Source organism: Macaca fascicularis, chromosome 1 (assembly GCF_037993035.2).
Source record: "Macaca fascicularis isolate 582-1 chromosome 1, T2T-MFA8v1.1".
NCBI classification, from domain to species: Eukaryota; Metazoa; Chordata; class Mammalia; order Primates; family Cercopithecidae; genus Macaca; species Macaca fascicularis.
The window spans coordinates 39,921,070-39,944,363 of record NC_088375.1 but is presented as its reverse complement, the minus strand read 5'-3'; the positions used below and the strand labels follow the sequence as shown (position 1 = coordinate 39,944,363).

At 43.6% G+C, this 23,294-nt stretch overlaps 2 protein-coding genes across 3 annotated transcripts; both read left to right on the top strand.

Moving 5' to 3' along the window:
- The first annotated feature begins 2,303 nt into the window (after nucleotides 1–2,303).
- Nucleotides 2,304–21,826, top strand: LOC102140938 (transmembrane epididymal protein 1). 2 transcript variants are annotated; one of them, XM_065535651.1, is made up of 2 exons: nucleotides 2,304–3,277; nucleotides 20,249–21,826. In XM_065535651.1, the coding sequence occupies exons 1-2, from the start codon at nucleotides 2,402–2,404 to the stop codon at nucleotides 20,276–20,278; spliced, it is 906 nt and encodes a 301-aa protein (XP_065391723.1). In that variant the 5' UTR covers nucleotides 2,304–2,401; the 3' UTR covers nucleotides 20,279–21,826. The 2 variants fall into 2 exon arrangements, with proteins under 2 accessions (XP_065391723.1, XP_005540221.2); XM_005540164.3 differs by lacking the exon at nucleotides 20,249–21,826 and having other exon boundaries at nucleotides 2,486–3,307.
- On the top strand, nucleotides 19,062–20,304 carry LOC102140552 (transmembrane epididymal protein 1-like). The gene has a single exon (XM_065535646.1). It carries the CDS (start codon nucleotides 19,373–19,375, stop codon nucleotides 20,276–20,278), a length of 906 nt encoding a protein of 301 aa, XP_065391718.1. The 5' UTR covers nucleotides 19,062–19,372; the 3' UTR covers nucleotides 20,279–20,304.
- Nucleotides 21,827–23,294: the final 1,468 nt, after the last annotated feature.

Here is a 23,294-nt window from a genome sequence, read left to right as displayed (position 1 = left end):
CACTCCAGCCTGGGCAACAGAGAGAGACTTAGTCTCAAAACAAAAAAAAAAAAAAAGAAAAAAAAATATGTAGCACACTTCAAATACAGTGGTCCCCCTTTACCTGCAGTTTCATGTTCTTAGGTTTCAATTACTCGCAGTTAACTGCAGTCTGAAAATATAGTATTTTGAGAGAGAGAGAGAAATTATATTCACACAACTTTTATTTCAGCATCATTTTATAATTGTTCCATTTTTAGCTATTATTGCTAATCTTCTGCTGTGCCTAATTTGTAAACTAAACTTTATTATAGGTATGTATATATGTATAGGGGAAACCAGTATATGTAGGGTTCAGTACTAACCTATCCCAGGTTTCAGGCATCTACTGGGAGTCTTAGAAAGTATCACCCATGGATAAGGAGGGGCTATACAGACATTAATTTTTATAAAAAAATAAATGGGGGCTGCTTTGCCTGTGGAGTAGCAATTCTTTCATTCCTTTGTTTTCTTAATAAACAGGATTTCATTTTAAAAAATAAAAAATAATGAATAAATAAATAAATAGGGCCAGGTTTGGTGGCTCACACCTATAATCCCAGCACTTTGGGAGGTTGAGGTGGGTGGATCACTTGAGCTCAGGAGTTTGAGACCAGCCTGGACAACATAGTGAGGCCTCATTTCTACAAAAAATACAAAAAATAGCTGGATGTGGGGGCTCATGTCTGTTGTCCCAGCTACTCAGCAGCTGAGGCAGGAGGATTGATTGAGCTCAGGAGGTTGAGGCTGCAGTGAGCTGTCATCAAGTCACTAAGCTCCAGCCTGGGCAACAGAGCGAGACACTGTCTCAAAATAAAAATAAAAATAAAAATAAATAAATGAAGACTCTTGCCTTGGATGCAATCCATCATATGCAACTGGTTGCTACCTAGTGCCTAGAACTCTTTCTGCCTATATGTGTTAACACATAGTAAATGATAATTAAAGAGAGAATAAAGTCGAGGACCTAATTCACATTAAAATATAAGCAACTCATTGGATCTACTTATCTCAACATATCTGCATTTTAATAAAAAATTACAGCTTAACATTCCAAAATTGATCTCAAAAGGTGACATTTTACGTTCATCTACTGTTCAGTGGAAAGACAATTTGGGGCAATTGAGTGGTTTTCTTTGTGGTCCCCAAAAACTGTTACAGAAGAATAAAGAGAACAAGAGCTCAAATATATGAACACACACCCAAATGTTTTCAAACTTTTATGTCTGGGAAGAATATATTTGCTCTTAGTATATGACCCAACATATGAGTAAGGAGTCTTTTTTTTTTTTTTTTTTTTGAGACAGTCTTGCTCCGTCACCCAGGCTGGAGCGTAGTGACATGATCTTGGCTCACTACAACCTCCGCCTCCTGGGTTCAAGTAATTCTCCTGTCTCAGCCTTCCAAATAGCTGGGATTACAGGCACTCATTAACATGCCCAGCTAGTTTTTGTATTTTGAGTGGAGACGGGCTTTCACCATGTTGGCCAGTCTGGTCTCGAACTCCTGGCCTCGAGATCTGCCTTGGCCTCCCAAAGTGCTGGGATTACAGGCTTGAGCCACCAAGCCTGTCTGAGGAAGGAGTCTTTTTTTTTGTTGTTGTTGTTGTTGTTGAGACAGAGTCTCGCTTTGTCGCCCAGACTGGAGTGCAGTGGCCGGATCTCAGCTCACTGCAAGCTCCGCCTCCCGGGTTCACGCCATTCTCCTGCCTCAGCCTCCCGAGTAGCTGGGACTACAGGCATCTGCCACCTCGCCCGGCTAGTTTTTGTATTTTTTAGTAGAGACGGGGTTTCACCGTGTTAGCCAGGATGGTCTCGATCTCCTGACCTTGTGATCCGCCCGTCTCAGCCTCCCAAAGTGCTGGGATTACAGGCTTGAGCCACCGCGCCCGGCCGAGGAAGGAGTCTTAAAGGATGCATGAAGGTTTGTGAGTAACCCAGGTCTTCTCTGGATAATCTCCGTGCTCAGGCACCTCTCTTTTCCTACTCTGAACATTGAACAGGGGCAGAAGGAAGCAAGCCATGAGAGAGAGGGACAAGTGTGACCAGAAGGTCCTCAAGGGCCCAAAAGCAGAGCTCCTGAGAGCACAAATTCCCACAGGTGCATACTAAAAAATATTTATGTTTCTACTTTGGCAGAACTCAATTAGTTCCCAATGTACTGGAATGAAATGGAATAATGAGACATACCTCACTAAAAATCTAGGCTCCTGTCCAGAACTTTCCATTCTGTGAGACAGCAGTGGGCAGAAGGAGATGATAAAAGTAGGTAGAACTTAGCTCTGTATATATAGACCCAAAACTCCAGGGGCCTGTGAGGGAGAGGAGGGTAGAGAGGTCCTGAGTATCGTTCTTCATGCTTCAGTCAGACAGGCCTCTATTCCATGGGAAAGTTCATTGGCCATTTTTACCCGGGGCTATTTCTTTTCTCTTATGGACTATATCAGGCCACAGTGGTCTCCAAGGGCATGATACTCAAAGGTTGTGTCCTGTATCCTTTGTGCTCTCCGAGGAATAAGCAAAGATGTTCCAGGCTGTGGAAAATATCCTATGGAGGATTACTGAAGATAGTGACTGGCTCCCTCTTAACATTTTATGTGGTACTCTGTCTTGATAGCGGGATGGTGCTTATGAGCAAGCAGGTGCCATCAAGGTTCATGTACCCCAAAGAGTGGCAGCACCTCACCATGTTCATCCTCCTCACTCTCAATGGCTGTGTGGACTTCATGAGCAAGAACGTGCTGCCTCAGAGGTGTGTGGGCCTAGAAAAAGGTACCCTGGTCCTGATCATCTACCAGCTCCTGCTGCTGATGGTGTCACATGCTAAAGACTCAGAAGGGGTGGAGCTGCACGTTCACTCTCTGCTCATTTTGGTGGTGTTCCTGCTGTTGCTGGTGTTGACTGCACAGCTGTGGGCTCCCAACATGTGTCATCTCCAGCTGATGGAGACCTTTCTGATGCTGATGATGGGCTCCTGGCTGATGCAGGCAGGCTTTATTCTATATAGACCTGTCTCTGGCTACCCATGGCAAGATGATGACATCAGTGACATCATGTTTGTCACCACCTTCTTCTGCTGGCATGTGATGATCGATGCCTCATTCCTGTTGGGAATCTATGGCTTCTCTTCCTTTTGGTATCATTGTTACAGTCCCAGCTTGAAGCTGACCGGACCCAAAGAAGCTCCGTATTATGCAAGCACTCCAGGACCCCTCTACAAGTTGCTACAGGAAGTGGAGCAGTCAGAGAAAGAGGACCAGGCTCTCCTTTTTTCAAAGAGCTCCCCCTGAGACAGGGCCTACAGTGACTGGCACGTTGTCCACCTCATCTTCCTCCTGTGGGCTTCTTAGCCATGAAAATGGCACCCTCTTTGGTCCCCAGTGAAGGGAATGGCCCTGAAGGACAGTAACTGGCCCCGACTGTTGTCCCTGTAGCTGGGCCTCAGATTGCTGAGGACATAGGGAGAGAGAAACCTGAAGAGGGGGCACAGATGGGGTTATGTGGATGGGGCAAAGTGGAAGAGGAGGAAGAGGCCCAAAGGGGTAGGAATGTGGCCAAGAAATATCCATAGCGGGAAGAGAACAATCAAAGGGAGGCCTCTGAAAGGAGGAGGGTGGAGCCCAGCAGTGATGCCCTCACCAGCTGTCTGGCCTGGTTTTTACCTAAGGAATAAAGACTTCTCACAAATCAAGATTGCAGTGATGGGTATTTCTGTTGGCCAGCTAAGGCGAAACAGCATAAATAGATGGAGTACCATTCACTTAACCCACCTGATTGAAATAAGAATCTCATATATATTTTTAACTTGGGTGGATTAGCATAGTTTCAAATTCTACACATAAAGTGAGAATTAAAACTGTTTACATCATAGTTTTTCAAGTCTCCATAAACCAAACTTTCACTAAATGCCACCACATCTCTAACTCCTGACCTCTAACCCAGCCAAAGCAAAGTGTTTTTCTACTTGTTTAACCACCACTAGCCCCAGCAGCAGTTTACTAGATCCTGATTTACTGGAGCCTACACTTGAGCCTTTCCAAATAACGCTCTCTACAAAACCCATCGGCAGTCACATTTTTACTACACAGTGTCATTCTACACTCAGCAATAAATTTCATGTACCACTTCCACCAAAAAGACCTCCTCCAGAAAATTCTCATAGACTCCTTGGGTCTGGAGATCTTCAGAAACTCTGTAAATCTGTGTTGCTATTTGCCCGTGCTGCTGATATACTCTCCTTTGCTCTGTATCTCATATTGCCCCTCTCCAGGAGGTTTTGCTCCACCAACTACAAGGCAGGCTCCCGAACAGCAGGGAATTTATCCTATCCTTGTTACCCATTTCCGCTGCATGTTCCAGAAGAATATAACATTGTCCTCTGCACAGTTCATGCGTAATAAAGTCTCATTTGCTTCAGGCACCTCCCTTTCCTGTCTCTTCTAAATGTAGTGTCTGCTCTGTGAACTCTCAGAGGGGCAGTCATGGGCTAAGACTGCATCACATAGCAGCAGGTCTGAGTATAAAATAAACTCCACTGACCTGTTTAGGAGATCGGTTTACTCTGTGTATCATCTTTTACTGGACCTCTATGAGGTATGCCCCATTGGCTTCCCAGATGTCTCCATTTTACATATAAAAAACTGAAGACTTCCACAGGTGTCTGTGCCCAAAGACTCACGGCCGCCGGGCGCGGTGGCTCAAGCCTGTAATCCCAGCACTTTGGGAGGCCGAGACGGGCGGATCACGAGGTCAGGAGATCGAGACCATCCTGGCTAACACGGTGAAACCCCGTCTCTATTAAGAAATACAAAAAACTAGCCGGGCGAGGTGGCGGGCGCCTGTAGTCCCAGCTACTGGGGAGGCTGAGGCCAGAGAATGGCGTAAACCCGGGAGGCGGAGCTTGCAGTGAGCTGAGATCCGGCCACTGCACTCCAGCCTGGGTGACAGAGCGAGACTCCGTCTCAAAAAAAAAAAAAAAAAAAAGACTCACGGCTGGTCAGAGACAGGACAGGAACATATGCTCTGAAAGTCAAGCCCCTGCTTCTGTTGTCTGGGCTCAAATGACTTCTCTGCAGAGAAAGGTGGAGGAGTGTGACTGATGTGGAAAACAAGATGGGCAGAAAGCAGGTGGCAAGAAGCCCCGGTGTGCATGAGTAGAGCACTGCAATGACCCCTAGGCCTCCTAAAGAGTATGTGCACATCATACCTTCTGTCTGTATCTTAGGCTGCCCTGGGTGTGCAGAGGATGCTGGGCTTCCATACCCCTGGCAGGGCTAATGTTTTGGGTACAGGTCAGACTGGAGCCTGAGACAAGATGCTTCGAATCCTTCTTGTTTATTGGATTATGTCTAATTACTGGGCTCTTTTTCATTATTTATCATCTGGGCTCTCATTTTTTATTGTCTTTTTTATTTTTTTTGTTTTGTTTTGTTTTTGAGATAGAGTCTTGCTCTGTCACCTAGGCTGGAGTACAGTGGCATGATCTCAGCTCACTGCAACCTCCGCCTCCCAGGTTCAAGTGATTCTCCTGCCTCAGCCTCCCAAGTAGCTGGGACTACAGGCATGTGCCACCATGCCCAGTTAATGTTTGTATTTTTAGTAGAGACAGGGTTTCACCATGTTGGCCAGGCTGGTCTTGAACTCCTGACCTCAGGCGAGCCGCCCACCTTGGCCTCCCAAAGTGCTGGGATTACAGGCATGAGCCACCGCACCTGGCCTTATTGCCATTCTTGAATATAGTCATGGTAAATAATAAAGAAACCACTTCCTTATTGATCTCATCAAGTCATTCATATCCTAATTCTAAACTGCTAAGCAAATCTCTGATAATTAGTGAATTTCTCCCAACATAATATCTCATAAAATATGTCTTCAGCTAATATATCTGCATTTGTAGAAACATTTAAATTGAGTGTACTCCTCTCCAAAAACATTCCCAATATAAGTTTAACAAAATTCAGCAAACCCATTGTAAAATATATCTGAGAAAGGAACACTGAGACAGCTCAAGCATTTTTTTCCCAGAAGAAAAAAATGAGGGAGAAAATTGCTTTGCCAGCTTTCATAATCCATTATGAAATTAACTAAAGAATTAAAACAGTGTGGTATAGGAGGAAGCAAGTAACATAGGTCCATAAATCAACATGGTATAGCTTAATAGAGGCTCCAGAAACAGAAATATGGAATGTGAGAATTAAATACATATTATGAATGGTTTATTCAATTAATGTGAGGAATAACTGGCTTTTTGCTTGTAGAAACAACAGCTTTGTTTCAAGGTGTAGGCAAGGTTTGTTCCTCATAGATGCTCTGATGTAAAATATGCTGCGTATCTCCCTCCTAGCTTCCAAAGACTGCTGGTAGTCTGGCATTCCTTGGCTTATACCGGCATCACTCCCAAATATGCCTCCAGCTTCACATTGTCTTCTCCTGTGTGTTTCTCTGTGCCTTTAATCTCCTTCTGCTTTTCTCTTACAAGGACACCTGCCATTGGCATTAGGGCCCACCCCAAATCCAAGGTGAGCTCATCTTGAGATCCTTAACTTAATTATATCTGCAAATACTCTTGTCCAAATAAGATCACATTCACAGGTTCTAGGGGTTAGGACTTGGACCTATCTTTCTGGGTGCCACCATTCAATTCACTATCCTTTCATATATAAAGAAGTCTCATGTCCCATGTCCTACTTGGGGCCTAGAGGCAGTTAACAGCTCCAACTATTACTCAAGTATCCTTATGGTCTCCTTATACTCTGTCCACATCTGTAAAAGAAGTACCTTTATTTATGTATTTTATGTATTTATTTTTGAGACAGAGTCTCGCTCTGTCACCCAGGCTGGAGTGCAATGGTGCAATCTCTGCTTATTGCAACTTCTACCTCCCAGGTTCAAGCAATTCTCCTGCCTCAGTCTCCTGAGTAGCTGGGATTGCAGGTGCCCGTCACCAGACCCAGCTAATTTTTTTTTTTTTTGTATTTTTAATAGAGATGGGGTTTCACCATGTTGGCCAGGCTGGTCTTGAACTCCTGACCTCAGGTGATTCACCTGCCTTAGCCTCCCAAAGTGCTGAGATTACAGGTGTGAGCCACTGCACCTGGCCCAGAAGTACCTGTATTAAACCCTCTGTGAACTATCCCAATTTGGGTTTCCATCTATTTCTAATTGAAACTGTACCTGAAACAGCAGTGGAGGAATTATACTGCAGGCCAAAACCTTAGAAAGAGTTTACCCTCAGATGTTGGTAAGAGTGAAAAAAGAAAACTTTCACTACTGAATTTCACAAAAGTGAAGATCCAGTGAAGGACACTTATTTGTAAACATGTGGTTAATAAATAGAGATTTTTCACCTCCAATCAAAATGACCAAGGGATTAATTAATATATTTAGGAATCCTAAAGAGCTACTCTTTTCAAGGAACTATGCAAGGATTGGCAATAAAATAATGAGAAAAATACAAATAACAATATACATAATTATATTGTAACTATGGTAATGGTTGAAAAGGATAATTAGATAGTTTGGTAAGCAGAATTCTAAGATGGTCCCCAAGATTCCTGCTTTTGGTGTACATATTCAGGTTAATCCCCTCCCCTTGAGTGTTGCTGGGACCAGTTCATATAAGGAAATATAAAATCTAAGCTTAGTTACTAATCAGTTGACTTTGAATTAATCAAGAGGAAGATTGTCCTGGATGGGTCTGACCTAGTCAGATGAGCCCATAAGAAGAAGGTGAATCATCAAGGATTCACTCCTGCTGGCCTGGAAGAAAACTCACAGCCATGTCATGATTTGTCTATGAAAGCCATGTGCCAAGAACTGAGAGCAACCTCTAGAGCAGAAGATTCAGCCGGCTCCTGTTGGATTCCTGACCCATACGAACTGTGAAATGGTCAGTTTTCATTGTGTGTGCTCCTAAATTTGTGTTAATATATTGTTACAAAGAAATAGGAAACTAGTAAAGGTGGTGTTAAATTTTAGTAAAGGTTTATCCAGCACTGTGAGCAGTAGAAAACACTGTATCATACTGAGACTTGTGGCCCTGTAACAGAAAGATTTTATCCAAAATGAAGTAGGTGTACAAAGAGGAGCTAGTACCATTCTTACTGAAACTCTTGCAAAAAATCTAAGAGGAGGGATCTCTTCCTAACTCATTCTACAAATCCAGTATTACCCTAATACCACAGTCAGGCAAAAATACAACAGAGCAAGACTCCATCAAAGAAAAAAAAAGAAGAAGAAGAAGCAGGAGAAGGAGAAGGAGAAGGAAGAATCCAATGTCATTTTCTATAGCCACACAAAAAAATAAAAACTAGAAATACATTTGACCAAAGAGGTGAAAGATCTCTACAAAGAAAACTACAAAATACTGACAAAATAAACTGTAGAAGACACAAATAAATGGAGAAACATCCCGACACCCCATACTCATATACTGAAAGAATCAATATGGTTAAAATGACCATATTACCCAAAGCAATCTACAGATTCAATGCAATTCTTATCAAATTGCCAACATTATTTTTCACAGAATTAGAAAAGCAATCCTAAAGTTCATATGGCTCTATAGAAAAGCCTAAATAGCCAAAACACTCCTAAGCAAAAAGAATAAAGCCAGAGGCATTACATTGCCTGACTTCAAATTATACTACAAACCTAAAGTAACTAAAACAGCAAGGTATTGGTACAAAAATAGACTCATAGATCATGGTACAGAAATAAAGCCACATACCAACAACCAATTGATCTTTGATAAAGTGGAGAAAAATAAAGAGTGGGGGAAAGAGATGCTAAATGGTGCTGGGTAAACTGGCTAGCTATATGCAGAAGAATAAAACTGGACCCCTATCTCTCACTATATACAAAAATTAAAAGGAAATTGATTAAAGACCTAAATGTAAGACCTGAAACTATAAAAAAAAAAACCTAGAAGGACACCTAAAAAAAAAAAAAAAAAAAAAAAAAAAAAACTCTTCTGAACATTAGCCTAGGCAAAGAATTAAAGAATTTATGGTAAAGACTCCAAAAGCATTTGTGCAACAAAAACAAAAATAGACAAATGGGACTTAAACTGAGATGTTTTTGCACAGCAAAAGAAATCATCAACAAGATAAACACACAACCTACATAATGGGAGAAAATATTTACAAATTTTGCCTCCAACAAAGGATTAATATCCATAATCTGCAAGAAACTCAATTCAAGAAGAAATAAATGAACAATTCCATTAAAAACTAGGCCAAGGACATGAACAGACATTTCTCAAAAGAAGAAATACAAGTGACCAACAAACACCTGAAAAAATGATCAACATCAAAAATCATCAGAGAAATGCAAATTAAAACCTAACTGAGATACCAACTCTCAGCAGTCAGAATGGCTTTCATTAAAACGTCAAAAAAATAAATAAATAAAACCCAGATGTTTCCTTTTATTTTATTTATGTTTTTATTATTATTATTTTTGAGACAGTGTCTCATCCTGTCACCCAGGCTGGAGTGCAGTGATATGAATACAGCTCACTGTAGCCTAGAACTCCTGGACTTAAGTGATCTTTCTTGCCTCAGTCTTCCTAGTAGCTGAGACCACAGGTGGGCATCAACACACAAGGGTATTTTTTTATTTTTATATTTTGTAGAGGCAAGATCTTGCCTTGTTGCCCACAGCCAGTCTTGAATCCTACTCTTAAGCTAGGATTGGCCTTCCAAAATGCTGGGATTACAAGTGTGAGTTACCTCACCTGTCCAAAAAACAACAGATATTGGTGAGGATGCAGAGAAAAGGGAACATTTGTATACTACTGGTGGGAATGTAAATTAGTTCCACTTCTATGGAAAACACTATGTACATATTTCAAAGAACTAAAAATAGAACTACCATTCAACCCAGCAATCCCACTATGGGCTATCTACCCAAGGAAAAGAAATCATTATATAAAAAGACACCTGCACTCATGTGTTTGTTGCAGCACTATTTACAAAAAGCAAAGTCATGGATCCAACCTAAATGTCCACCAAGAGTTGATTGGAAAATGTGGTATATATACACCATGGGATACTATGCAGCCATAAACAAGAACAAAATCATGTCCTTTATAGCAACATAGATGGAGTTGGAGGCCATTATCCTAAGTGAACTGACGCAGAAGCAGAAAATAAAATACTGCATGTTCTCAATTACAGGTGGGAGCTTTCTTCATCTTTATGTCCATGAGTGCCATTGTTATTAAACAAATGATACTCATGGACATAAAGATAGAGAAAACAGACTCTGGGGACTCCAAAAGATGGGGGGTAGGGACATAGGGTTTAAAATTACCTACTGGGTACGATGTCCAATATTAGGTGATGGGTACACTAGAAGCTCTACCCCCATCATGATGCATGTAATACCAATGTCCAATGCAACAAACAAGTACCCCCCAATCTAAAAATTAAAAAAATAATAAAATGAAGCAGATACTGTTGAGAAGCAGCAGCTTCACAGCCATTTACTTCTTGTGCTCCTTACTTCATAAGGAAGCTTTTGTGAACTTAGGTTCCTGAGCCCCAGAAAGCAGGTGACTGAGACAGGGCACATAAGTATTGTAGACCTGAGATATTGAAGGCAGGGGAGAGGATTGGGTGAGAATAATTAGCTTAACCCTTCAGGTAGTTGGTCATAACTGATGGCCAGGAGTTGCATTTACATGATCTTCCTGTAGTCCTCTTAGAGAAATGGTAGACAGCATGTATTAACTAACTGATTTAAAGAGATAAACCCTTCAATCTTACTGGCTTAACACAATAGAAAGTTATTAATCCCTACACATAAAGTTGAATGCCAGCATTCCTAGTTGGCAGGGAGCCTTCCATATAGTCTTTCAGAAGCCAGGGTCCACCCATCCTGTGTCTTTGCCCTTCCGCAGAGCCCCCCAGTTCTCTATGTTCAGCCAACAGATATGAAAAAAGAAATGAGCAAGAGGGAGGCTTCCATGGGCCATGCCTTGAAGTGGAATACAGCACTTCTACACACATTCCATTGGCTCGAGCTCAGTCTCCAAGAGGCTGGGAAATGTAGTGCCTGCCTGGGCAGCCCCCTTCCACTGCTCTACCTGGTGTAGAGTGGTCACATAGCTGTATTGTCCACATGAAACTTGAAGTTTAGAGGGATTCCCAAACTGCAGAATGAAGAATCCTGAACAAAAGGAAGCAAAGGTTAACTCCTAACTAGGGGATGCATATTCTGGTTTGGAATAGAAATGATCTTGAAAAAACAGATTCACGGAGCTTGAGTTCTGTCCTCAGCCACAGGTTATGAGTCCATAGCACGGTCATAAGAGAAGATACAGGAATAACAGAGGTAGGGGCCAGGTGCAGTGGCACTTTGGGAGGCCAATGGGGTGCAGATCACTTGAGATCAGGAGTTCAAGACCAGCCTGGCCAACATGGTGAAACCCTGTCTCTACTAAAAACACAAAATTTAACTGAGGTCGTAACATATACCCGTAGTCCCAGCTACTTGGGAAGCTGAGGCAGGAGAATTGCTTGAATCCGGGAGGCATAGGTAGCAGTAAGCTGAGATTGCACCACTGCACTCCAGCCTGGGCAACAGAGTGAGACTCCGTCTCAAACCAAAAAAAAAAAAAAAAAAAAAAAAAAGGAATAACAGAGGTAGGGTGAGTACATGCTTCCACCTTGACAAAAGTTTCCATAAGAAAAAGAAGTTTGCAGCTATTGAAATGTGATCATTGAAAAGCACCTGAAACCAATTATACAAATGGTGAAAATGAAGTCATGGTTATGCAATGGAGGTACAAAGCTCACATTATACACAATTTTGAAGAGAAAAATTATGAGCTAGTGTGCCAGGTGAAATCAAGGATATATGACTCTTTTTTTTTCTTTTAACAGAGTCTCACTTCGTTGCCCAGGCTGGAGTGCAATGGCACGATCTCAGCTCACTGCAACCTCCACCTCCCAGATTCAAGCAATTCTCCTGCCTCAGCCTCCCAAGTAGCTGGGATTACAGTCACCCACCACCACACCCAGCTAATGTTTTGTATTTTTAGTAGAGACGGGGTTTCGCCATGTTGGCCAGGCTAGTCTCGAACTCCTGACCTCAGGTGATCCACCCGCCTAGGGCTCCCAAAGTGCTAGGATTATAGGCGTGAGCCACTGTGCCCAGCCAAAGGATAGATGACTCTTGAACTAAAAAATTAGAATGTTGCTTTCCATTTCTTTTATTTTTTTCTCTTTGTCTTTCCTTTTTCTTTTCTGATCTAATTTTTTGCTGTGCCTTACCTGAATGCCTGGGCCAGTGGTGCAGGTGCAGGCAGCAGGAAGTTTTCCAGCTCTTATAAGCCTTGTTTTCATAAGTCAGTGACAAATCCCAAAGCTTAGTAAACCTTACTTCAAATAAGATGAAAGTTTGAAACATGAGCAGATGAGCTCTCTCTGACCTTGTTCTGATTTCCCTGGACCCACTCTCTGTACGGCTTTCTCAAGCCTCCAGCCTTCTGACCTTCTCTTCCTAAGGTGTACTTGGCTTTGCCAACGATGCCCCTCCTAAACAAAGTTAAATTAAAATATGTCTTTGAAAAATATCACAGTCTGTGGAAAAATCCCACAGTCATTAAGTTTATAGTGTAGTGCTCTAGATGCCATTTCTGATCAAACTTCTACCTCTTCAATGAACTGCTTTTTTCACTAAAATTTTAAAATGGATATTTCCCTCAACAGGTCATTCAATTCCATCCAATATCTGTGCAATCCAACATGGTAGCCATTAATCACATGTGGCTATTGAGAACTTGGAATATGGTTTGTCTAAATTGAGATGGGCTGTAAGTGTAAAATATACACTACAGTTTGAAGATTCTGTATGAAATAAGAAAGATAAAATACTTCATTCAGGCTGGGCATGGTGGCTTATGCCTGTAATCCCAGCACTTTGGGAGGCCAAGGTAGGCAGATCACCGGAGGCCAGGAGTTAGAGACCAGCCTGGGCAACATAAGGAGACCCTATCTCTGCACAAAATTTTAAAAATTGGCTGGTGTGGTGGTGTGTACCTGCACTCCTAGTTACACAAGAGGTTGAGGCTAGAGAATAACTTCAGCACAGGAGTTTGAGACTTCAGTGAGCTATGTTTGCACCCCTGCACTCTAGCTTGGGTGACAGAGTGAGACCCTGTCTCTTAAAAACAAAACAAAATAAAACAACTTGTGGCTCATGCCTGTAATCCCAGTGCTTTGGAAGGCCAAGGCAGGTGGATCACTGGAGACCAGGAGTTTGAGACCAGCCTGGCCACCATGGTGAAACCCCATCTCTACTAAAAATACAAAAATTAGCTGGGAGTGGTAGTACACACCTAATCCCAGGAGTTGGGAGGCTGAGGCATAAGAATTGCTTGAACCTGGGAGACGGAGGTTGCAGTGAGCTGAGATTGCACCATTGCACTCCAGCCTGGGTGGCAGAACAAGACTCTGTCTCAAAAAAAAAAAAAAAAAAAAAAAAAAGTAATTCATAACTTTTATAACTTTTATATTAATTACGTTTTGAAATAGTATTTCTAATATATTGGGTCAAATCTCACTAAAATCAATTTCACCTTTTTTATACTTAATGAATGTAGGGGTTGGAAAATTTAAATTTACATGTGACATTTGATTTCTATGAAACAGAAGTAGTCTAAAAAGTAGTGTAAATAGTTCCCTAATGTGTGTGTGTATGTGTGCATGTGTGCATGTGTGTGTAGAGGTGTTTGTTGTGCCTTCAACTAAACAGTGAGCTCTTAGAGGGAAAGAATTTGTCTTTATACTCCTTTATAAGCCCTGCAGACTCAGAAGGGTCCACGGCAGTTAGGAAATCCAATGTTTACTGTGTTCCTGAGGACGTTCTTGAGTACTCTGGCATTTCACGATGCCAGACAAAAGGCGGTGGTTTTACCTGGGCTCCCTCGGGAATGTGGGGCGGCAGATGGGGAGGCAGGTCTTGGTGGAGTCTCACCATGGAGCAGCTGGGCCAGGAGGGACCTCCTGGACGCCAGTAGTAAAGCGATTTTTGGAAATTCAGTTTCCCATTGTTTAGGAAAAACTTTTAAACTGTGTTTTTCCTCTGCTTTCACACCACAGCATTCAACACAGAAGACTTCTGTAAGCAAATGTGGGGGTTTTCCTTCACGCGCACCAAGTGGCAGACACCAGCAGGGTGTTGGTAATTAAATTCCAAGACTATCTACCTGGAGATAGCGTCACATCCCACAGGGTGAGGGCTCAATCGCCAAAACTGCCCCTCCAACAGCAGCTGCAAGCACGGACTTTCAGAACTTCTGAAGACCAACTTTAAGTTGGGGTTCCCATAACCCTGCTCTTTGGATTTGATTAATTTGCAAGAGCAACTCACAGAACTCAAAGAAACACATTTGCCAAGTTACTATAAAGGATATTGCAAAGAATACAGATGAAGAAATGTGTAGCGTGAGGTACGGGGGAAGGGGCACAGGGCTTCCATGCCCTCCATAAGTGTGCCACTCTCTAGGAACCTCCACCTGTTCAGCCACCTGGAAGCTCTCTCAACACTTCTTTGGCCTTTGGGCTTTTTTTTTTTTTTTTTTTTCTGAGATGGAGTCTCACTCTGTGGCCCAGGCCAGAGTGCAGTGGCGTGATCTCGGCTCATTGGAACCTATACTTCCCAGGTTCAAGCAATTCTCCTGCCTTAGCCTCCTGAGTAGCTGGGATTACAGGCATGCACCACCTTGCCCAGCTAACTTTTGTATTCTTAGTGGAGACGGGGTTTCACCATATTGGCCAGGCTGGACTTGAACTCCTGACCTCAAGTGATCCACCCGCCTCAGCCTCCCAAAGTGTTGGGATTACAGGCGTGAACCACCTCACTCAGCCCTTTGGGCCTTTTAAGGAGACTTCATTGATCGTCCATGAATGATGCATGGATAACTATGTCAAAATGTGATTGGACAAAAAGGGCATTATGGAAACCCAGGAAGGCCTGTCTGTTCAGATTCTTCTTGGTCTCTCCATGCAACATTCCTTCCTGCAGAGTATGGGGCAGGACCCTCTCTGGAATGAAGGTCTTATGACCTGAAATCAGATTAGGGTCCTGCCTTGGGCAATTGAAAGGAGGGGAGGAGAAGGTCAGAGAGAGATTCTGTTTCCTGAGGTCTGCTTCTGAAGCCTAAGGTGCTCCCAACATTATGACAAAAGACTGTCTCAGGGTTAAGGGAGATATGAGCTAGGAGCCATGGACAAAAGCCAACATGTATATACTCATAATATCACACCCATGAAACAGCTTTCCAGGTGCTTCGTGTCCACAGACTCTAGAGCTGTCTGGCAGTTCTGCTAATCATTCACCACCCTTGGCTCCTTGCTCAGCTGCTTGTGGGCAGTGTCTGGTTTGGGATGGGCGATTCCTATCTTCAAAGTCCTGGGATCAGGATGTTCATGTTTTAATGAACTATGTGCAGCCTTGATGTCTGGCCAAGGCGGAGGACTGAACATCCCAGACAGGACTGTAAGTGGGGCTACATGTCCTGCATTCATGCCACATTCAATCTCCCGTTGCTGTTGAGTCAGTGCTGCTGTTCTCCCTCCTCTTCTGACCACTGGTGCCCAGCTCTCCGCTGCCAGGAGCATCTATGGCAATGAGTGTGTGAGCCGGAATAAGCTCTGCTACTCCCGCCTTGTGTGGACCACAGACCTGAGGTTCAAGAAGCAATATTAAGAGTAACCATTGTGATAGATGCCATATACTGCCCCCTCCACCAAAAAAGAGTGACCAAATGCAATTATTCTTGAGGCCTGAAGACCACAGCTCCTGGAGGAGCAACAGACTGCCTACTTCTCCCAGGACAAATTCAAGAACCAAGGAGAGTTCCTGGGGTTCTCTTCTCTGTGATTCACTTCGGAAGTATTGCTCTCAGATTTTCCCTTTGAATCTCCTTCCTCTGAGCATTCAGGTCTACAGTGCTTCCATGTATTTTGATAGTTCACCAAAAGGGAGAAGGAGACAGGAGACAAACATGCTCACCTCTGTGTCGCAACATCTATGCCTTTTTATTTTCACTGTAGGAAAAATTAAGTCCAATGCTCCTTTTTGTAGATAAGGGTATGACATTCAGGAAATCAAGAGAAAACTAGAACTAGAACCCAGATTCTGACTTCACATCAGTGTATTTTCCACTTCCTCATGGTGCCTTCTGAAGACTGTCTCTACACCTCCCTGGTGACAATGGTCACATCCAAGTTGTGGGATTATCGATGATTTTTTTTTTTTTGAGATGGAGTTTCACTTTTGTTGCCCAGCCTGGAGTACAATGGCGCTATCTCAGCTCGCTGCAACCTCCACCTCCCAGGTTCAAGCAATTCTCCTGCCTCAGCCTCCCAAGTAGCTGGGATTACAGGCATGCACCACCATGCCCGGCTAATTTTGTATTTTTAGTAGACACAAGGTTTCATCATGTTGGTCAGGCTGGTCTTGAACTCCTGACCTCAAGTGATCTACCCACCTCAGCCTCCCAAAGTGTTGGGATTACAAGTGTGAGCCACAATATCTGACCTTACAGATGATTCATAATGTTCTTTTCGCGTATATAATTTATGTTGTACTGAAGGGGTGTGGAAAGAAATGAAACAGAAACAGAAAGAAAGAGAGACAGAGAGAGAGAGAGAGAGAAAGAAAGAAAGAAAGAAAGAAAGAAAGAAAGAAAGAAAGAAAGAAAGAAAGAAAGAAAGAAAGAAAGAAAGAAAGAAAGAAAGAGAAAAGAAAGAGAAAGAGAGAGAAAGAAAAGAAAAGAAAAAAAGAAAAGAAGGAAGGAAAAGAAAGGCAGGAAGGCAGGCAGGCAGGAAGGCAGGAAGGGAGGGAGGGAGGGAAAAAAGGCTGGCACAGTGGCTAACACCTGCAATCCCAGCAGTTTGGGCGGTAAGGCAGGAGGATCACTTGAGCCCAGGAGTTCAAGACCAATCTGGGCAACAAAGTAAGAATCTATCTTTGAAAAGAAAAAAGAAAAAAAAATCTGATTCTTCTACAATGACTGTATATTAATTCTATAAGAACACCTAAAAATTAAAATTAAATAAGCAAAGTAAATTCCTTCAGAAAGCAGAATTAAGTTTTGTTTTTATAGCCTACCTTCACATTCGACTCCCCAGCCACACCAGATCTCACAACTGCAAGAAGAAGTATGAATTATTGTCATGCTCAACTGCAGAGAGTGATATCTAATTTTTCTGGCATAAAGTGGGCTTGAGAAAGTGTAAGTAAGTTAGGCATTTGGATGGGAGAGAGGGCTCAGAGGCAGCACTGTGCCCTGTGTGTAAACTCTCCTCCTCCCCACTGGGGGCGCCATCAGCACACAGGTGTTGCCTCTGCTTTACAGCATTGCTTGTAGTGTGAGCAGGGATGATTACGCAGAGGACTGAGTCAGCAAGGTTCACCATCTGTGATGAACTTCCACTTGCCTCAGCACACCTATTGCCCTCAGAGAAACTCCTGCTGCAGGGACCCTCTGCAATAAACCCAGAATCACTTGTGTGCCCAGGGATGCTTCACATTCCCTGTATCTTGTTCTCCACCATCCCCCTTTCTCAGGCTCGGAGGGCTGTTACCCAATACCTAGAACTCTGTCCTCCTAGATGCATTAGACACTCATCAAGTAATCACTGAGAAAGGAAGCTGGTGGCTATTTCATATGAAAATATCAGTGGCCAATACCAGCTCACTGGGGTGATTCCTCTCAGTGGTATCCCCATTTTCAGGACTCATCTTACTTTCTTATATCAGTTAGGGATGGCTGATGGAAGCAGAGTGATGGGATACGGATGCCTGATAGAAACTAGACCTTACACATGGGAGCTGGGGACAACATCTACGGAAAGCTGTTTTCTCTCTGCTGTGTTGGGGACCTGAAGTCATTTCAGGTTGAGGTGGCAGCAGTCAGCAAGAACCATATTATATGAATGAGGGAAGGCCAAAGACAAACCAAAACCAAAACCTACCAGGACAAACTGGAGCCCATGTCCTCTCCCTATCTCATACTTCAATGGCAGGCAACCTGCAGAAGGAATTGGCGCCCTTCACGCAAAGAGTAGCTCAGGGCAGCTCTAAGCCTGGCCGCTGCTCATCTGGGAGGTGAGCCTGCAGAACAGTGATGCAATGCATGAACTACAGCAGTACCCAGCACCCTACGCCTTAGGAGTATTCTTAGGTTGCTGCTTCACTTCCGGCTTCAGATTCTCATGTAAATTCCACCTGTAGCCAAACCTAATTTGGAACCACACTGGGAAGGAAATTCTGGGTTCAAGCTCAGTTATGCTGACACTACTACAAAATCACCACAGCCCCTAAAATCAATACCCAGGGGCGGCTTTTCAGATTCATCTCCTGGCCGGTAGAAATTTTGAAGTGGTAGGCCGGGCGTGGTGGCTCAAGCCTGTAATCCCAGCACTTTGGGAGGCCGAGACGGGCGGATCAAGAGGTCAGGAGATCGAAACCATCCTGGCTAACACGGTGAAACCCCGTCTCTACTAAAAAATACAAAAAAACTAGCCGGGCAAGGTGGCGGGCGCCTGTAGTCCCAGCTGCTCGGGAGGCTGAGGCAGGAGAATGGCGTGAACCCGGGTGGCGGAGCTTGCAGTGAGCTGAGATCCGGCCACTGCACTCCAGCCTGGGCAACAGAGAGAGACTCCGTCTCAAAAAAAAAAAAAAAAAAATTTGAAGTGGTGGTGGTTGGGGGAATGTGAGCGGGTAACAGGGGGATGTTCAAGGGGGCTTTCTTGGAGGTCTTCAAGATGAGTCTATCATAGATAAGTAGAAAAGCCAGATAGGTGCTAAATATACTATATATCCAAATGTTCAAAAGTATCCATAAAGAAAATGTTTGACTTTACAATTGGAACAAAATGATGTCTGAGAAGGACTAAAGTATACTCAAGAGTTTATGAGTGTCCATAATTTGTTGGATATCGTCATGGCAACCCACTCCATTTTCCTCTCCTTTTCTCCTCCGAGCTCTGGGAAGGACAAGAGGAAGGAAGCCATGGGACGTAGGGATGAGTATAACCAGAAGCACCTCAAGGGCTGTAAGAGGGTCCTCTGAAAGCCCATTCACCAACTTCTTTGGCAGAAGCCAGTGCATTCCCAATGTACCAGAATGGAATGGAATGATAGACCATATTCCACCAAATGTGTAGGCTTGTCTTGAGAAACATTTCCTTTTTGTGGGGGAGCAGTGGGTGCAGTGAGATGATAAAAGTAGGTGGAAGGCAGTTCTTTCCAAAGCCCAGAACTTGAAGTGGCTGCATAAAGTGAGGCTGTGCCTGAGTATTGCTTTTCTCTCCTTCAGTGGACAGATTGATGGTTCCATGGGAACCTTTATTGGTCATGTGTATCCAGGGCTGTTTCTGTTCTTATATGGACTATATCAGGCAGTAGTAATTTCCAAAGCTATAATATTCAGTGACTCTCTCCTATATCCTTCATCCCCTCCCAGGAATAAGGGAAGATGTGCCAGGCTGTGGAAAATATCCTATGGAGGTTTGTTGAAGATGGCGACTGGCTCCCTGTTGACAGTTTATGAGGTCAGTTGCATTAAAGGAGGGTTGATATTGATGAACAGGGAGCTGCCACCAAGGTTCATGTACCCCAAAGAGTGGCAGCACCTCACCATGTTCATCCTCCTCACTCTCAATGGCTGCGTGGACTTCATGAGCAAGAACGTGCTGCCTCAGAGGTGCGTGGGCCTAGAAAAAGGTACCCTGGTCCTGATCATCTACCAGCTCCTGCTGCTGATGGTGTCACATGCTAAAGACTCAGAAGGGGTGGAGCTGCACGTTCACTCTCTGCTCATTTTGGTGGTGTTCCTGCTGTTGCTGGTGTTGACTGCACAGCTGTGGGCTCCCAACATGTGTCATCTCCAGCTGATGGAGACCTTTCTGATCCTGATGATGGGCTCCTGGCTGATGCAGGCAGGCTTTATTCTATACAGACCTGTCTCTGGCTACCCATGGCAAGATGATGACATCAGTGACATCATGTTTGTCACCACCTTCTTCTGCTGGCATGTTATGATCGATGCCTCATTCCTGTTGGGTATCTATGGCTTCTCTTCCTTTTGGTATCATTGTTACAGTCCAAGCTTGAAGCTGACCAGACCCAAAGAAGCTCCATATTATGCAAGCACCCCAGGACCCCTCTACAAGTTGCTACAGGAAGTGGAGCAGTCAGAGAAAGAGGACCAGGCTCTCCTCCTTGCAAAGTGCTCCACCTGAGACAGGGCCTACAATGGCTGTCACATCGTCCACCTCATCTTCCTCCTGTGGGCTCCTCAGCCATGAGCATGGTACCCTCCTTGGTGAAGGTAATGGCCTTGAAGGCTAGGAGTTGGTCCTGTCTGCTGGTTCATTTTCTTTTTTCTTTTTTCTTTTTTCTTTTTTTTTTTTTGAGGCGGAGTCTCACTCTATTGCTCAGGCTGGAGTGCAATGGCACAATCTCAGCTCACTGTAACCTCCGCCTCCCGAGTTCAAGCGAATCTCCTGCCTCAGCCTCCCAAGTAGCTGCAATTACAGGAGGCTGCCACCATGCCCGTGCTGGTGCATTTTCTGTCTCTGAGCCTCTAATTACTGAGAAGATAAGGGGAGAGGGATTGAGAAAGAGATGCTGATGGGATTTGAGGGAGGGAAGGAAAAGGACCAGGAGAACAAATTAGTGTGCAAGAAAAGCCACTGGGAGAAGAGAATGTAACAGAAGGAAGAGCTGTGAAGGGAGGAGAACAGAGTCTAGCAGTTATGCTGTCACTAGCTTCTTCGTCAGGCACAAGGGATTGCCTTTTACCTGAGGGAATCAAGACTTCTCACAACTCACAACTGGACCCATTCAAGTCCCATCTTGATAAAGAAAAGTGGGCACTTTATGTGCTCACCAAAGTGGTGTCACCACGTGGAAGCAGCATGATAGAATTTATAATTAACTCATACAGGCTGAAATTATGCTCGTTTTGCCTCCTTCTCTTCCCCTAGCTTTCAAGAATTGGCTTCATTTCAAATGTTACATATAAAGTGAGACTTTTAAAATACTTAATAACATTTCAAATTTCCATAATTTAAATTTGTATAGAATTCAAATGCTATAGCATTTTTATAGAATTCAAATGCTCGGTACTTTCCTGACTTCTCATTTTATTACTCTTACTCTAGCCCAAACTTTCCTATTTCACCATGACCACCCTTGCACAAGCAATTTAGCAGATACCATTCTTGGGTCTTTGCAAATTTCTTTTCCTTGCATGTCACAGTCAGTCATACTACAGTCACATATTTACCATGTTATTCGATTCCCAGAATAAACCTACATCCACTCCCACCACACTGAGTACCCCCAAGGTGGCCTTCTCCAGAACTCTTATTGATTCCCTTGTTTTGGAACTCTTGGGCACTTACATTAAATCTGCCTTGTTATTTTGCTCATACAGGTGACACACTTTCTTTTATACTGCTGCTGAAATCATTTTCTTTTAGGAGGTTTTTCCTCACCCACTAAAGCAGAGGCTTCTAAAGGGAAAAGGCTTTGCCTTATCCAAGTTACCAAATTTCCTATGTATACTCCAGCTATGGATCATGGTTATGTTTAATAAAGGCTTCTTTGCTTCCAGAATCTTCCCTAATCCTGTTTCTTCTAAATGCGTTGCTGGACAGGTTGGAGGTTTTGTGAACCTCTCTGGGTGACAACAACAGTCCTGAACACTGAGTCATTGCCTTAGTAATGCACCCACTCTCTTCCTTGTTTTGGGGTATAATAAAATCCAATAACTTGTTCCTGAAGTTGACTCCGTTATTGTTTTTAATCCTCACAAATGTTTCTATAAGGAATCTCTAGAAAACTGAGACTCCAGCAGGTTGACTTGCCCAAGTCTCACAGCTGGTATGAAGCAAGACAGGAATTTAAGTGCAGGTGTGTCTGACGCAAGCGTGACTGTGTCCTCTGGGCCACAATGACTTTGCTAATGGCAATGGAGAAGCAAGTTATCTCAAAATGAAAAAAATGAAATTGTGAAAGAAAGAAGAAAGAAAGATGGCTCACGCCTCTAATCCCAGCACTTTGCAAGGCCAAGGCAGGTGGATCCCTTGAGGTCAGGAGTTCGAGACCAGCTTGGTCAACATGGTGAAACCCTGTCTCTACTAAACATACAAAAATTAGCCAGGCGTGGTGGTACACACCTATAATCCCAGATGCTCAGCAGGCTAAGGCAGGAGAATCACTTGAACCTGGTAGGCAGAGGTTGCAGTGAGCTGAGATTGCACCACTGTACCCTAGCCTGGATGACAGAGTGAGACTATGTCTAAAAATAAAAAAAGAAAAAAGAAAGAAAAGAAAAGAGAAAGAAAGAAAGTCAGCCAGCCAGAAAGCCCAGGTGAAGCAAACAGTACAGTGTAAACACCCTAGACCTCCCTTAGGAGTGTGTTTATGCAACACTTTCTGTCCTCTACCCCGACCCCCATCTCCCCTAGGGGGTGAGAATCTGGCAGACTCTCAACTTCTGGCTGGGTCTTACATTTCTGGGCTCAGATCCAGAGCAAGTGCTGGGGATAAGACTTGTTTGTGACCAAGGCTTCTAATGCTTGCCATTTCCCCTTTACTCTTGGTTCCTAGACTTTTTTCAATTACTTTTCTTTGGGAGCCTTCTTTTTCTCTTTACCTCTCTTACACATTGACGGGAGGGGATGAAAAAGCACAAACACTTAGCTGCCTGTTTCCTGTAATGAGGCCTAATTCTATAACAATAAACCTCTGGTAATCAAGTGATACCCCCAACATAATAGCTCTCAAATATTCAGTGTAGGCAATAAGCCTGCATGTTATTAACTTACTAGATTTAAGATGCAACAGAAAGGTCCTCCCACTAAAGGCTACTCAGGAAAAAACTCAAAACACTCAAGCTTTTGGGGAGAAGTTTGTCATTCTCACAAACTTCCACCAGAGGGCACTAGGTTCACACCACCCTGGCCAAGCTTCTGATTCTCCAACCCCAGTAAACAAGTCTCCCCAGAACGGGTTTAAAAGAAGTGGGAGAGGAGAAAGGAGAGGAAACATCCAGAACCGGACTAAGAATTGCCCAAGCATCCGGAAAACATACCCTAGGGCTGTTTGTTTCCCATTAAAATTTGGCGAGTGAATGTGAAATAAACAGGGATCCAAATTAACTAATGAGGTGGGAGGGGAGGAAGGGCTGTGGATCCCATTGAGGATTTCTTTGGGAATGGTACCAACTAAAGCACATACTCTGATCTA

Excerpts from the sequence above, each read along its gene's own strand:
- LOC102140938 (XM_065535651.1), top strand. The coding sequence starts at position 2,402 with ATGGGAAAGTTCATTGGCCATTTTTACCCGGGGCTATTTCTTTTCTCT. Across the intron at positions 3,278-20,248 it reads AGTCAGAGAAAGAGGACCAG|GCTCTCCTCCTTGCAAAGTG; the intron begins GCTCTCCTTTTT and ends AAAGAGGACCAG.
- LOC102140552 (XM_065535646.1), top strand. The coding sequence starts at position 19,373 with ATGGGAACCTTTATTGGTCATGTGTATCCAGGGCTGTTTCTGTTCTTA.